The 13617-nt window shown below is 39.5% G+C and overlaps 1 protein-coding gene across 2 annotated transcripts in view; it reads right to left on the bottom strand.

Annotated features, from left to right (window-relative positions):
- sh3pxd2b (SH3 and PX domains 2B) overlaps nt 1–13617 on the bottom strand; it is a 283763-nt gene that overhangs the window by 6329 nt on the left and 263817 nt on the right. For both annotated transcript variants that reach the window (XM_059990197.1, XM_059990198.1), the window contains 2 exons: nt 4590–4810; nt 1758–1807 (listed from right to left, as the gene is read on the bottom strand). In XM_059990197.1, coding sequence (XP_059846180.1) covers nt 1758–1807; nt 4590–4810 — 271 coding nt within the window. The remainder of the gene's footprint in view (nt 1–1757; nt 1808–4589; nt 4811–13617) is intronic.

Here is a 13617-nt window from a genome sequence, read left to right as displayed (position 1 = left end):
TGTTTTGTTTCAGAAAAGAAGGAAGAAATATACACACATTGCACTTATTCCTAGTCTAAGCCCTATGTTCAGATCAGTACATGCTGTTTCACCCTCTGGCTTACCAATGTGCACAGGCAATTGGGTAATAGACACTCTGAATGCTTAAATAAGTTGGCCAATGTATGGTCAAGAGCCCCTTTTTGAAATTTGGACTGTCCCAGTTACAATTTTTTTTAGAACATCCAACAACAGTCTTTAAAAAGGTATATTTAAAAGTAGTTTCTGGGTTATCCAAAAAAATAAAGAAATCTCAAGTCTCTTGTAAAAACAGGGTTTAAAATCCTCACAAAACCATTTTGTACAAGCCATTAAATTATGGACTCCCAAGAGTACAGATGAGTTTCTTCTCTCTGCTCTTAGTGAGCGATTTTTATCAGTAATTCTTTACAATACTGCAACTTCTAATGCCATTATTACAATCTATGGTGGTGTGTTTATCATACTGAGTAATGTTTGTGTATTTTCCTTGTGTACAAAATCAACATTATAGACATGTAAAAATGGAATCTATTGGTTACCTGATGATGGCTCATTTAGCACAATTGTTAATTATTCACATTCTGGTCTGATGTGAGTGATTAGTGCTACCCATGCCCTACTATTCAATAATGTCCCTTCAGAAGGAATTCTGCAATACAAAGAGGAATTTTGTGTCTGCCTTATACTTTACAGGAAATTTCAGACTTAGTAGCATAAATTGTAATTCTTGCAAGGCAGTTGATTAAATACCTTAGGAGGCATTTGATAAAAATGCAATTGTCCAGTCTTTGGTATCATAATTTAATATTCTTAAAGTTAAGAAGACCATTGGTAGATCAAAAATTGAAAGATTGTTCTAAGTAAGTAGAGGGTGGGGGAGGAAGGGTTCAACAGTTTCAAATAGTCACTACAGAGGCTCCCATCCTCCTCACATTTTGGCCAAATTGCGAAAGCAAACAGGAAAAGAAGAAATAAAAAAGACCAAAGCCCGTACTTACAAAATTTCCATTAAAAGTGGTAACACATTGACCATAAAATTAACTAAATCAACCACAAAACTATCATGACTCCAAGAGCGGGTTGGAGGCTCAGTATTCTTCAGTGATGAACTCTATTCCCATTTCAACACTTTGTCACCCTAAAGTGAATGTCAGGACTGTGATGGAATACTACTTCGGAAGAGTACATTTCCCATGACATTCAAACAGGTCAACAACTATCAAGACAAGACAGTCGATCAATCAGTCAAGCACCTGTCCGTTGACCCAATGCTGCAGCGTGCGCTACTCACCAACTATTGCAGTTACTTCTCAAAGCTACTCCAAGCTAATCTCAACCATCAAGAAAAACAATGGAAAATTAATATAATAGAATATTACCAACAAATTGGCCTCCAAGTTAGGCACCATCCTGGCCTGGAAATACATAGCTATTTTCAAAGTTGGATGCAACTAACCCTGACGTGGGGTCAGAGTGAATGGTGCTCAGCTCTATACTGGAAAGATACTCCATCAGCACCTGGCGAATTTTTACTTGAATTTTACAGGCTGACTTTGATTTCACGTGCATTCACTTTCACCTCTTGCTCCAAATTCAGCACTCTTGTCCATCTTTAAACCGCAAATTTTACCCTTCCTGTCTCAGCTTTTTAAAAAAAAATGATTTCAGGTTTCTTTTGTTGAAGTCTTAAGATTCTACAAAATACCAGTTGGTTTTGCAAACCTTCTGTTACTCACCACAGTAAGATCTCTGCGTGGCGGTGGCCTCTGTCTCATGTTTGGTAACTCTGTATTGTTTAAAATGTATATAATTAACTTTTTTAATGGAGACACAAGATCACATTTCAATTCCAATACAAGTAATCTTTAGGTAATTTAAAATATAAGTAATATTTATCTCATCTCCTGGAGAGGAGTTAAACAGATGGCAAGCTCAATCTGAAGCAGCCTCTGGGAACTCATGAGTATTCAAAGAAAGTAGACACTTGCACAGCTTCAACGGTGTCATTGACTGACAAACTGCAGAGCTTTCCATAAGATTTAAAGTGGAAGGAGAATTAGGCTATTCAGCCCATCGAATCTGCTCCACCATTTCACTGTGGCTGATCCATTTTCCTTCTCAGCCCCAATCTCCTGCTTTTTAACTGTATCCCTTCATACCCTGACTAATCATGCATCTATCAACCTCTGCCTTAAATGTACCCAAAGGCCTGGCCTCCACAGCCCCTCGTGGCAACAAATTTCCCTTTGATGTGACTTAGCTTCTAAGAGTTGCTTTGGAATTCAAGTGACAGGCTCATCTCTAGTAAGCAAATGGAAAATAGCAATTATAAGACCATTTTTATTAGACGATTGCAAACCATTAACCGTGTAGTATAATGCCATGCCAATGCAAATTTTCTAGGGAGATATCATGGCAATTAAAACCAGCTATAGAATCCCTTTAAATCCTGCATCAGCCACACTTTTAGATTTCTCAGCTGCATCTCCATGAAGATAAAAGGAAATATAAGTACAATAAAATATTTCATCCCCTCTGTCATACATCCTCACTCTACTCACCTCCAGCTCAGATTTCTTTTATTGTAAAAAAGAAACTGATGGATACGTGGGGCTTCTGAAACAAACTGCACCCGTACGTCTCATGGATACAAAAATTGCAAACCCAGTATGTAAAACTCCATTTCTTCCTAACTATTTCAGTGCACAAACCAACTGTTGTATTTTTGAAGTCCCAACTGCTGTAACTACACACCTGTAAGACCATAAGCCGTAGGAGCAGAATTAGGCCATTCAGTCCATCAAGCCTGCTCTCCCATTTGATTATGGCTGATTTATTATCCCTCAACCCCATTCTCTTGCCTACTCGCTGTAACCTTTGACAACCTTACTAATCATGAACCTATCAAGCTGCAATTTAAATATATCTAATTACTTGGCCACTACAGCCACCTGTGGCAATGAACTCCACAGATTCACCACCCTCTGGCTAAAGTAATTCCTCCTCTATCTGTTCCAAAGGGATGATCTTTTATTTGAACCCTTGTCTTTTGGTCCTAGACTCTTCCGCTACTGAAAACATCCTCTCCGTGTCCACTCTGGATAAACTTTTAAGCATGAGATGACCTCCCCCATTCTTCTAGATTTCACTGAGCACTGGTCCAGAGCCAGAACATGCTTTCCTTTCATTCTTGGGGTCACCCCTTACTGGAGCATTTCCATTGCCAGCGCATTCTTGGATAAGGTGCTCTCAAAGATGCTCACAATACTCCAAATATTGTCTTATCAATGCATTATAAAGCCTCAGAACTACATCTTTGCTTTTATATTGAAGTCCTCTGGAAATGAATGCTAACATTGCATTTAACTTCCTTGCTATTGATTCAACCTACAAGCTAACGTTCAGGGAATCCTACACAAGGACTCCCCTTTGTATCTCAAGTTTCTGAATTTAATCCACATTTTGAAAATAATCTATGCCTTTATTCTTTCTACCAATGTGCATGACCATACACCTCCCTACACTGTATTTCATCTGCCACTTCCTTGCCCATTCTCCTAATCTGTCCAAGTCCTTCTACAGACTACACGTTTCCTCAGCATCGCCTGCCCCTCCCCCTTTCTTCGTGTCATCCCCAAACTTGGGCACAAAGCTATCAATGATGTCATCCAGATCATTAACATATAAGTAGCGACACAACGTCCACTGTGGAACACTGCTGGTCACTAGCGGCCAACTAGAAAAGACCCCCTTTCATTCCACTCCTTGTCTTCTGTCAGTCAACCAATATTCTGTCCACGCTAGTATCTTTCCTAAAATTCTAGTGAACAACATCCACTGACTATCCTTTGTCCATATGGCCTATTATCTCCTCAAAGAAATACAACAGATTTTTCAACCAAGATTTTCCTCTTAAACCATGATGACTTTGGCCTATTTTATCATGTGCATCCAAGTACCTCAAAACCTCATCCTTTTTCTTTTCTTTCTAAATCTTTTTATTAGTATTAGTAATATGGACAGAATACAAATGATATATTGATAAAGAAATTACCAACATACACATTCCATTACATATGAAAAAAAACATACATAATAGTTACAATATATATGAGTTTACCAAGACCTAAGCCATAAGATATATGTATGGACATAGTAAATCTAAATATTTCATAATGTATAATATAAAGAAAACAGAAAAAGGAAAGAAAAAAAAACCTCATCCTTAATAGCGGCCTCAAACATTATGCCAACCACTGCCGTCAAGCTAACTAACCTATAATTTCCTGTCTTTTGCTCCTCTGCTTTTTTAAAGACTGGAGCGACATTTGTGAATTTCCAGCCCTCTGGGACCATTCCAGAATATATTGATTTTTGGAAGATCAATACCAGTGCTTCCACAATCTCTTCAGCTACCTTAGGTTTCAACCCTTTAGGTTTGTGCTCTCATGAGGAATCTTAACACTCGGTTTCTCTTAACAGTAGAACACTGGGCTCCAGCAAGGGTCTGAAACCTTGCCACTCCTAACTAATGTTACGTTGTTACAATGGTTTAAATGCATACTTACTGCCTTTTGTTTCAATACATGCTGCCCCTTTTTCTTCTTTCTGGTCAATTGATGAAGATTTCTCTTTGATCTCCTTAGCTGAGCCTGGCTGTTTGCCAATTCCATCAAGGTCTATCGCACTTGAGTGGATAGATTGCCCTGAAGTTACCTGTTGCCTCAATAAATCATTTGAAGCCTTTTTCAAGTAGGATGCAGGAGCCCAGCCTTCCCGATTCTGATACCTAGTGAAGAAAAGTAGATGGTTTGCCAGAGTAAACTTTGTTGAACATTGTAGCATAGCTGTATAAGAACTCGCAAGTTAGTTTTTGATAATATGGGTAAAAGTATATTTAAATTAAAATACCATATCTTAACTTTGAGGTAAAATCTGGATTTCAGGTTTTGTTAAGAGTAAGAATAAAACACCAGTTGTTGTTTACTTCCCCACTTTATAGTAAAAGCCACTTAAACACATAAATACTTAGACCTCAACAACTTTTCCTGGTATCTCATGGGATACTCCTATTTCCTATTATGCATTATTCGCGACTGATATTAGATCAGGTTATTTGTTTGTCCTTTCTATAATCTAGCTGCCACTGGATGCAGGGGAAAGCATTTAGACTCAGCAACATCTATAAAATTTATTTATTTATTTTTTAAAGTTTAGAGATAAAGTTCAGAATAGGCCCTTCCAGCCTTTTCAGCAGCACCACCCAGTAAATCCCAATTTAACACTAGCTTAATCATGGGACAATTCGCAATGTCCAATTAACTTACTAGCCAGTACTTCTTTGGACGGTGGCAAGGTAAACTGGAGGACCTGGAGAAAATTCACGCATTCCATGGTGAGGACATACAGACAACGCTGGAATTGAACTCCAAACTCTAATGCCCAAGCTGTAATAGTACCACGCTGTGAACTGCTCCTCTCAGTTTATGTTTGAGATCGGAATTCACAGATGATGGCTCTTCAATTCCATAACATGAAGAGGGCAACAACTTTTAACCTTTCTCTAACCCACAATGATTCTGTTACACCAAGCTGACAGTGAGGAGAGCATGTTAAATATTTAAATATTTAACATGATGGATTTTGAGTCTCCAAGTAATGAGGAGGTGGCTCTGTAATTACAAACTGTTTTGTATCTGTCCTCCCTGTATTTTTGTTGCAGGCTCTATTCATGGTGCCTTTCTGTACCGTTTTTTTATTAGTTTGAATGGTCTTGGGCAAGAATTCCAATGAGTTAATCAGAGTGCTTCAAGTTGGTTTTGAGAATATCACTGAAACATTTCTTTGTCTCCCTGGAAATCCCTTGCTATGACAAAGCTTTGAGTTGAATGCTTGCTTTGAGAGGTAGAACCAGGCATTGAGACAATGTGGTCCATTCATTGAAATCCATTATGTGTGGTTGTAGCCTCTCTGCTGAGAATGTGGCTTGGGAGACGGTACTAAATTTGGAAAATTTAGTGAAGTCAGTGTTGATGGTATACCTTCTGGCTTCTGTAAGTTCTTCATGTCTCTGAAGCACAGAGAAAGACGAGTATTGTAATAGCTCAGTAACTTGGTGCTAGCTTGGTTCTTCAAACAGTCTTGAATCACTTTAAAGTCTGCACAATGTCCTCCATAGCTGATTTTGTATGGCATTCTTGAAGACCATTATGTAAAAAAAACTAGTGAGAGTTCTAGCATTTCCACCTTGGCAATCTTCAGAGCTAGCTGGGAGTTTCAGTCAACAAAAACTGTTCCTATGAGCAATTCTCCCAAAGGAACTACAGTCTGAATTTCTTTAAATTGTGGGACCAGGATACCAAATTCTTTATTGGTTACATCAAAAGGATGTTACAGAAAGTGACTACACATTCAACAAATTAATCATATCCTGTAAAAATGACGACAAATACTAAAGTGAATAAAAAGGATATTATCAGTGTCCGGCATGTCTAACCTCAAATGTATTAAATTCCTGAATATTGCAATTCTGTCATCTTTGGTTGAGTTGTCTAGGTATTATCTCAGCCTATTAACCAAATACATCATGGAACAATGATAGATCTCAAGGCTATACTGCCACTCCTCTATTAGGTCCTAAATTCATATTACTGTTAGTTGAAGGTGGAAAATAACTATCAATGCTATTAGAGACTGGGACTTATAGTAAGTAGAAGTGTATCCAATTCTCCACCATTACAGCCAATGACCCAAGTTTGCCAACCTTAATGATTACACTTCGAAGTGCATTGGCATTGTAGAAATTCTTCCTGCAGCCTTGACCTGTTTTTAATACAGCCATGTTTTTGTGTTGTGAAATTTAGATTTCTAAATCCCTTGCATTTTAAGAGCAAAGTCCAAGTGATTTTCCCTTTAACCAGTTAAATGTAAAGATAAAGAGAAAAAAATAAAACTAGCAAATACAATGAACTGAAGGATTTGACTGAAGTTAGATATAGAAGGAAAAATGAAGTAAGAAGGCTAAAAGGTAAATAGGAGAAATAGAATGGAAAAAAATTAAATGTTTTCAATGTTGTAGGAATAACCTGCTAGATCAAAATTCCACAATTTCACAGTTCCTTTCCTGGTTAAGTGACATTTGAAGATGATAAAATGCATTGTTAACACTGTTTTAAAGATACAATTTATTCAGCACCAAATTGCTGCAAAGGATTAATTTCTAATAAATCAAGCAATTTCAATAATTTGGGTGGTGGGGGAAGGGAATAGCAAATGGTCTCTAAGATTGTTGTAGCCACACAATTGGAAAAATAATGAAATTAATGCAATATATCGCGTAAATCGTGCACACTCTGAATTCTTGGTGTACAGATTGTTTTTTTCTAAGATGTCTAAGCTCAGCACTGGAAGTTTTCTTTTGTCTATTTTCTAGGACAGAAAAATGAGATACTGTATTTCGCAACAGATTGAAATTGTAGCTTCTCTCTTGGAAAATTTGGATGAACACAATAGCCTATTATTATGGATAATTTTTATCCAAACAGGATGAAGAATAACTTTACAACCAAGAACGTTTGAATTGGGTACTCCTGCTATGTCTATAGGTGGTGCTGTTGCACATCTATTTCTCTTTTCTCTTCATGCGCCAAGATACATGAAATGTCAAATCTAGACAATGGGTGTTTGGGGAGACAACCAGTGCTGTCAAACAAAAACAAAAGCGTCTGACCTGACTTTCCTTACTAGTTAAGCCGTCTGTCATTTGAAATCTCTTCAAACATTTACAACAAAACACTCTGATAGCAAAGCAAGGCATGCAGGTAAAAAAAAATCCTATTGCAATAAGCACATAGAACAAAGAATGACACAATGGCGATAGGAGCCTTACAGGAGAAGACAGGACTTTCCAACGATGTTCCAGAGAAGCATCACTGAGTTTTACTATCCCTAACAGAGCTCTTGGTGAACAAGAAGCATGAGAACTAATCATCTCTGAGTTGTAAGTTTCCTTTCTCCTCCATATCAAAACCCTTAAGCATTACAGCAAAAGTTAACACACTCATTGCACTCCTATCATTGTAGCCCATGAAGTGGCATTTCATCCACTGCAGCAGCAAATCCAGAAAAAACATAGCTATCAGAAAATAATTCATAACTGACTAACAGTCAATAGTTTTAATTCATCTGTGTGCCAAATTCCAATGCCTATCTGTGCATTTGTTTTAACTAATCAAATGCACCAACTGTAACTATTATTGTAATATCTAGTCACTCAGCTACTGGCGATAATAAGTAATTTTCAATTATATGTGATTTCTCTTCACCAGCTACACCTCAGACTTCAACTACAGCACAAGAGTCTTGCCATCTTCAGAAGTTTTCTGATGACTCTGCCATGGTTGGATGCATCAGCAAGGGAGATGAGGCTGAGTACAGGGCTATGGTGGGAAACTTTGTCACATGGTGTGAGCAGAATCATCTGCAGCTTAATGTGAAAAAGACTAAGGAGCTGGTGGTGGACCTGAGGAGGGCTAAGGTACCAGTGACCCCTGTTTTTATCCAAGGGGTCAGAGTGGACATGGTGGAGGATTACAGATACCTGGGGATATGAATTGACAATAAACTGGACTGGTCAAAGAACACTGAGGCTGTCTACAAGAAGGGTCAGAGCCGTCTCTACTTCCTGAGGAGACTGAGGTCCTTTATCATCTGCCGGATGATGCTGAGGACGTTCTACGAGTCTGTGGTGGCCAGTGCCATCATGTTTGCTGTTGTGTGCTGGGGCAGCAGACACCAACAGAATCAACAACCTCATTTGTAAGACCAGTGATGTTGTGAGGGTGGAACTGGACTCTCTGACGGTGGTATCTGAAAAAAGGACGCTGTCCAAGTTGCATGCCATCTTGGACAACATCTCCCATCCACTCCATAATGTACTGATTAGGCACAGGAGTACATTCAGCCAGAGACTCATTCCACCAAGATATAACACTGAGCGTCATAGGAAGTCATTCCTGCCTGTGGCCATCAATCTTTAAAACTCCTCCCTCGGAGTGTCAGACACACTGAGCCAATAGGCTGATCCTGGACTTATTTCCACTTGGAATAATTTACTTATTATTATTTAATTATTTATGGTTTTATATTGCTATATTTCTTCACTATTCTTGGTTGGTGCGGCTGTAATGAAACCCAGTTTCCCTCGGGACCAATAAAGTATGTCTGTCTGTCTGTAAATAAATCTGTATCTAATTTAGACTATCAAAAATGGTACCTCTAGGCATTAGCTAGATGGCATCTCTCTAGTTGCTTTCCTACCAAAACTTTCTTCACTGAAGTCAAGTTGCATTGTCATCCAACAGTGAGCTGTATAAACAATTCCTAATAGGGTAACTGCATTAAAGGAACAAAAACGCAAGAGATTCTGTAGATGCTGGAAATCCAGAGAAACACACACAAAGTGCAGGAGGAACTCAGGAGGTCAAACAGCAGCTATGGAAATAAATAATCTTGATGTTTTAGGCCAAGACCCTTCTTCGGGACTGGAAAGGAAAGGGGAAGATGGCAGAGTAAAAAGGTGGAGGAGGGGAAGGAGGACAAGCTAGAAGGTGATTCGTGAAGCCAGGTGGGTGGGAAAGTTAAAGGGTAGAAAAAGTAGAAATCTGATGGAAGAGGAGAGTGGACATGGGAGAAAGGAAAGGAGGAGGAGGTGATAGGCAAGTGAGGAGAAGAGGTAAGAGGACAGAATGGGGAATAGAAGAAGAGAGAAGGGGTAGGGAATTGTTTTTTACTGTAAGGAGAAATCGATGTTCGTACCATCAGATTGGAGGCTACCTAGATGGAATATGAGGTGTTACTCCTCCGCCCTTAGCGTGGTCTCATCATGGACCAACATGTCAGAACATGAATGGGGATAGGAAGGGCAATGGTTAGCTACTGGGAAGTTCTGCTTTTGGCAGATGGAACAGAGTTGTCAACAAAGCGGTTCCCCAATTCTGCAAGTGACAAATATGCTACACTTGTCAATTTACCTCCTCCCTTACCTACATTCATGGCTCCAAGTAGTCCTTCCAGGTGAGGGGACACTTCACCTGCAAATCTGTTGGGATTGGCTATTGTATCTGGTGCTCCCAATGCAGCCTGCTATGCATTGGTGAGACCCGAGGTAAATTGGGAGACAGCTTTATTGAGCAACTGTGCTCGATCAGAATTTCAGGGTAGGTAGCCGATTTTAATTCCTATCCCATTCCAACATGTTGTCACAAAGAGGCTATTCTTTGGGCAGAGGAAAAACACCACATATTCTGTCCAGGTAGCCTCCAACCTGATGGCAAGAACATTGATTTCTCCTTCCAGTAAAACAATTCCTCCCCTCCCCCTTCTTCTATTCCCCATGCTGGCCTCTTACCTATTTATTCACCTGCCTATCACCTCCCACTGATGCCCCTTCTTCTTCTCTTTCTCCCATGGTGCACTCTCCTATCAGATTTCTTCTTCTCCAACCCTTGACCTTTCCCATGCACCTGGTTCTACCTATCAGCTTCTGGCTGGATCTCCTACCTGTCCCTCCTCCTTTTTATTCTGGTACCTTCCCTCTTCCATTCAAGTTTCATGGCCCAAAACTTCAACTGTTTATTCATTTCCATGGATGCTGCCTGACCTGCTGAGTTCCCCCAGTATTTTGTGTGTGTTGTTAAGAGAACAAGTGTTGTGCGCTGATTACTAATGAACTATAGTGCCAAGAAGATGGGAAATTTCTGATGTTTCAACAAGATGGAGAACTTCAAATTGTTCTGGGCTTTGATGCTGCCATTGAGGGTTATAGTATCTTGGCAAATGGATGTTTCTTTGATAAAATCAATATCATATACTTAATAATTCAGTAGTTGTACCAGTCTGCATAAGCACAAATACTCCAATGACAAGACATACTGAAATTCCAGTAGCAAAGTAGCAATTACTTCCCATTCTGTGCAGATGGCCTTATATTAAAACACCATCTAATCTGGGCTCTGAGATCACTAACCAAGGAGTGGGGTGGGGCAGTTCTATGGCAAAATAAATCATCATCTCAAAGTTGACCACACACCCACTGTGTATTTTAATAGGGATTTGTATGCATAAAATTATATCATGAGCAAGAACAGTTAAAAAAAAAGGAGTAACTGAATGATCTCAAGCTGCTCTGCTCTTAACATCTGTTCATCTTAACTCCAGTGACTCATGGTACACATGCTGGTTATTTGCTCAAATTATAATAAGCTCTACACTGGAAAAGAAACAGGAAAAAGGAAGTGGCACCAGTAAACTAAACCACTTCAAGCAATGGAAGCTGTCTAGGACAGCATTTTTAAAGAAATCAAGTTAAGTCATTATTTTAAACTGGATAAATACGTTAACTATTTAAACACAAGATGTACTGTTAATAAGGAGGGTGAATTATAGTCAAATCCTACAATCCACTGGAAAACGATGCTGGAGAGGTAGCAATGGGGGACAAAGAAATAGTGGATGAACTATTGAGGTATTTTGCATTATTCTTCACTGTGGAAGACACAGTATGGTGGAAGTTCCAGGTGTTGGGGGCATGAAGTGTATGAAGTTACTATAAGTAGAGAGAAGGTTATTGGGAAACTGAAACATTTGAAGGTAAATATAACACATGTACCAGATGGTGTACACCAAAAAGTTCTGAAAAAGATTATGAAGGCATTAGAAATGCTTTTGAGCATCACTAGTTTCTGGAATGGTGCCAGAAGACTGGAAAATTTTGGGCCTTAACAGATCAGATATTGCAAAGTTATTTCCCATGATAGGGGAATCTAGGACAAGAGGGCATGACTTCAGGATTGAAGGACGTCCGTTTAGAACTGAGATGCGGAGAAATTCTTTTAGTCAGAGGCTGGTAAATCTGTGGATTTGTTGCCGCAAGCAGCTGTGGAGGCCAAGTCATTGGGCATATTTAAGGCAGAGATAGGTAGGCTCTTGATTAGCCAGGGCATCAAAGGGTATGGGGTGAAAGCAGAGAAGTGAGGATGACTGGAAGATTTGGATCAGCCCAAGATTGAATGGCAGAGCAGACTCGGAATGGCCTACTTTTGCTCCTATGACTTATGGTCTAATTATAAATGTCACTCCACTCTTCAAGAAAGGAGATAGACACAAGAAAGGAAACTATGGGCCAGTTAGTCTGACCAGAGTGGTGAGGATGATGGGAGTTATTTATTAAAGATGAGGTCTCAGGGTACTTGGAGGCACATGATAAAATAGGCCATAGTCAGCAAGGTTTCCTCAGGAAAAAATTTTGCCTGACAGATCTGTTGGAATTCTTTGAAGAAGTAACAAGCAGGATAGACAATCAGTTGATGTTGTGTACTTGGATTTTCAGAAAGCCTTTGACAAGGTGCCAGACATGAGGCTGCTTATCAAGCTCTGAGCCCACAGTATTACAGGGAAGTTTCTAGCATGGATAAGGCAGTAGTTGATTGGCAGAGGGCAAAGGGTGTGAACAAAGGGAGCCCTTTCTGATCTGCTGCAGGTGACTAGTGGTGTTCCACAGTAGTCTGTGTTGGGACCGATTATTTTTTTGTTATATGTCAATGATTTGTTTGATGAATTTGATGGCTTTGTTGCAAAGTTTTCAGACGATATGAAGATAGTGGAGGAACAAGTTTTGCGGAAGTATAGAGGCTACAGAAGTCCTGAGACAGATTGGGAGAACGGACAAAGAAATGGCAGATGGAATACAATGTCCGGAAGTGTATGGTCATGCACTTTGGCGGAAGAAATGAAGAAATGAAAGCTATTTTCTAAATGGCAAGAAATACAAAAAACTGAGGTGCAAAGGGACTTGGGAGTTCTTGTGCAGGAATCCCGAAAGGTTAATTTGCAAGTTGAGTTTGTGGTGACGAAGGCAAATGTTGATATTACATTTTAACATTCATTTCAAGAAGACTACAGTATAAAAGCAAGGCATCACTTGGAATATTGCAAGCAGGTTTGGGCCCCTTCTCTTAGAAAGGATGTGCTGAATCTGGAGAGGGTTCAAAAGAGGCTCAGAAAATGACTCCAGGATCAAATGGCTTGTCATATGAAGAACGTTTGATGGCTCTGGGCCTGTATTCACTAGAATTTAGAAATATAAGGAGTGACCACATTGAAATCTATCAAATAGTGAAAGGCCTTGATAGAGTGGGTGTGGAGAGTCTACGACCAGAGAACGCAGCCTCAGAATAGAGTGGCATCCTTTTAGAACAGAGATAAGGAGGAATTTCTTTAGACAGAGAGTGGTGAATCATAAAATTCTTTGCCACAGGCAGCTATGGAGGCCAAGTCATTATGTATGCCGGTTAACTGTCGGCTAACTATTACTTGGATTGCACTACCTGTATGTATAATCTATATTTTCATTTATATTTATCATTATTATTGTTATGAGCAGAGAGACAACATCTGCCGGAAGTAAATTCCTTGTATGTGCACAGGTACTTGGCGATTAAAGTCTGATTCTGTTTCTGATGTTTAAGGCAGAGGCTGATAGATCCTCGAATGGTCAGACCATGAAGGGATACAGGGAGAAGGCAGGAGATTGGGGCT

The sequence above is a fragment of the Hypanus sabinus genome, chromosome 15 (assembly GCF_030144855.1).
Source record: "Hypanus sabinus isolate sHypSab1 chromosome 15, sHypSab1.hap1, whole genome shotgun sequence".
Classification (NCBI taxonomy): domain Eukaryota; kingdom Metazoa; phylum Chordata; class Chondrichthyes; order Myliobatiformes; family Dasyatidae; genus Hypanus; species Hypanus sabinus.
This window is presented reverse-complemented; position numbering and strand designations above follow the sequence as displayed.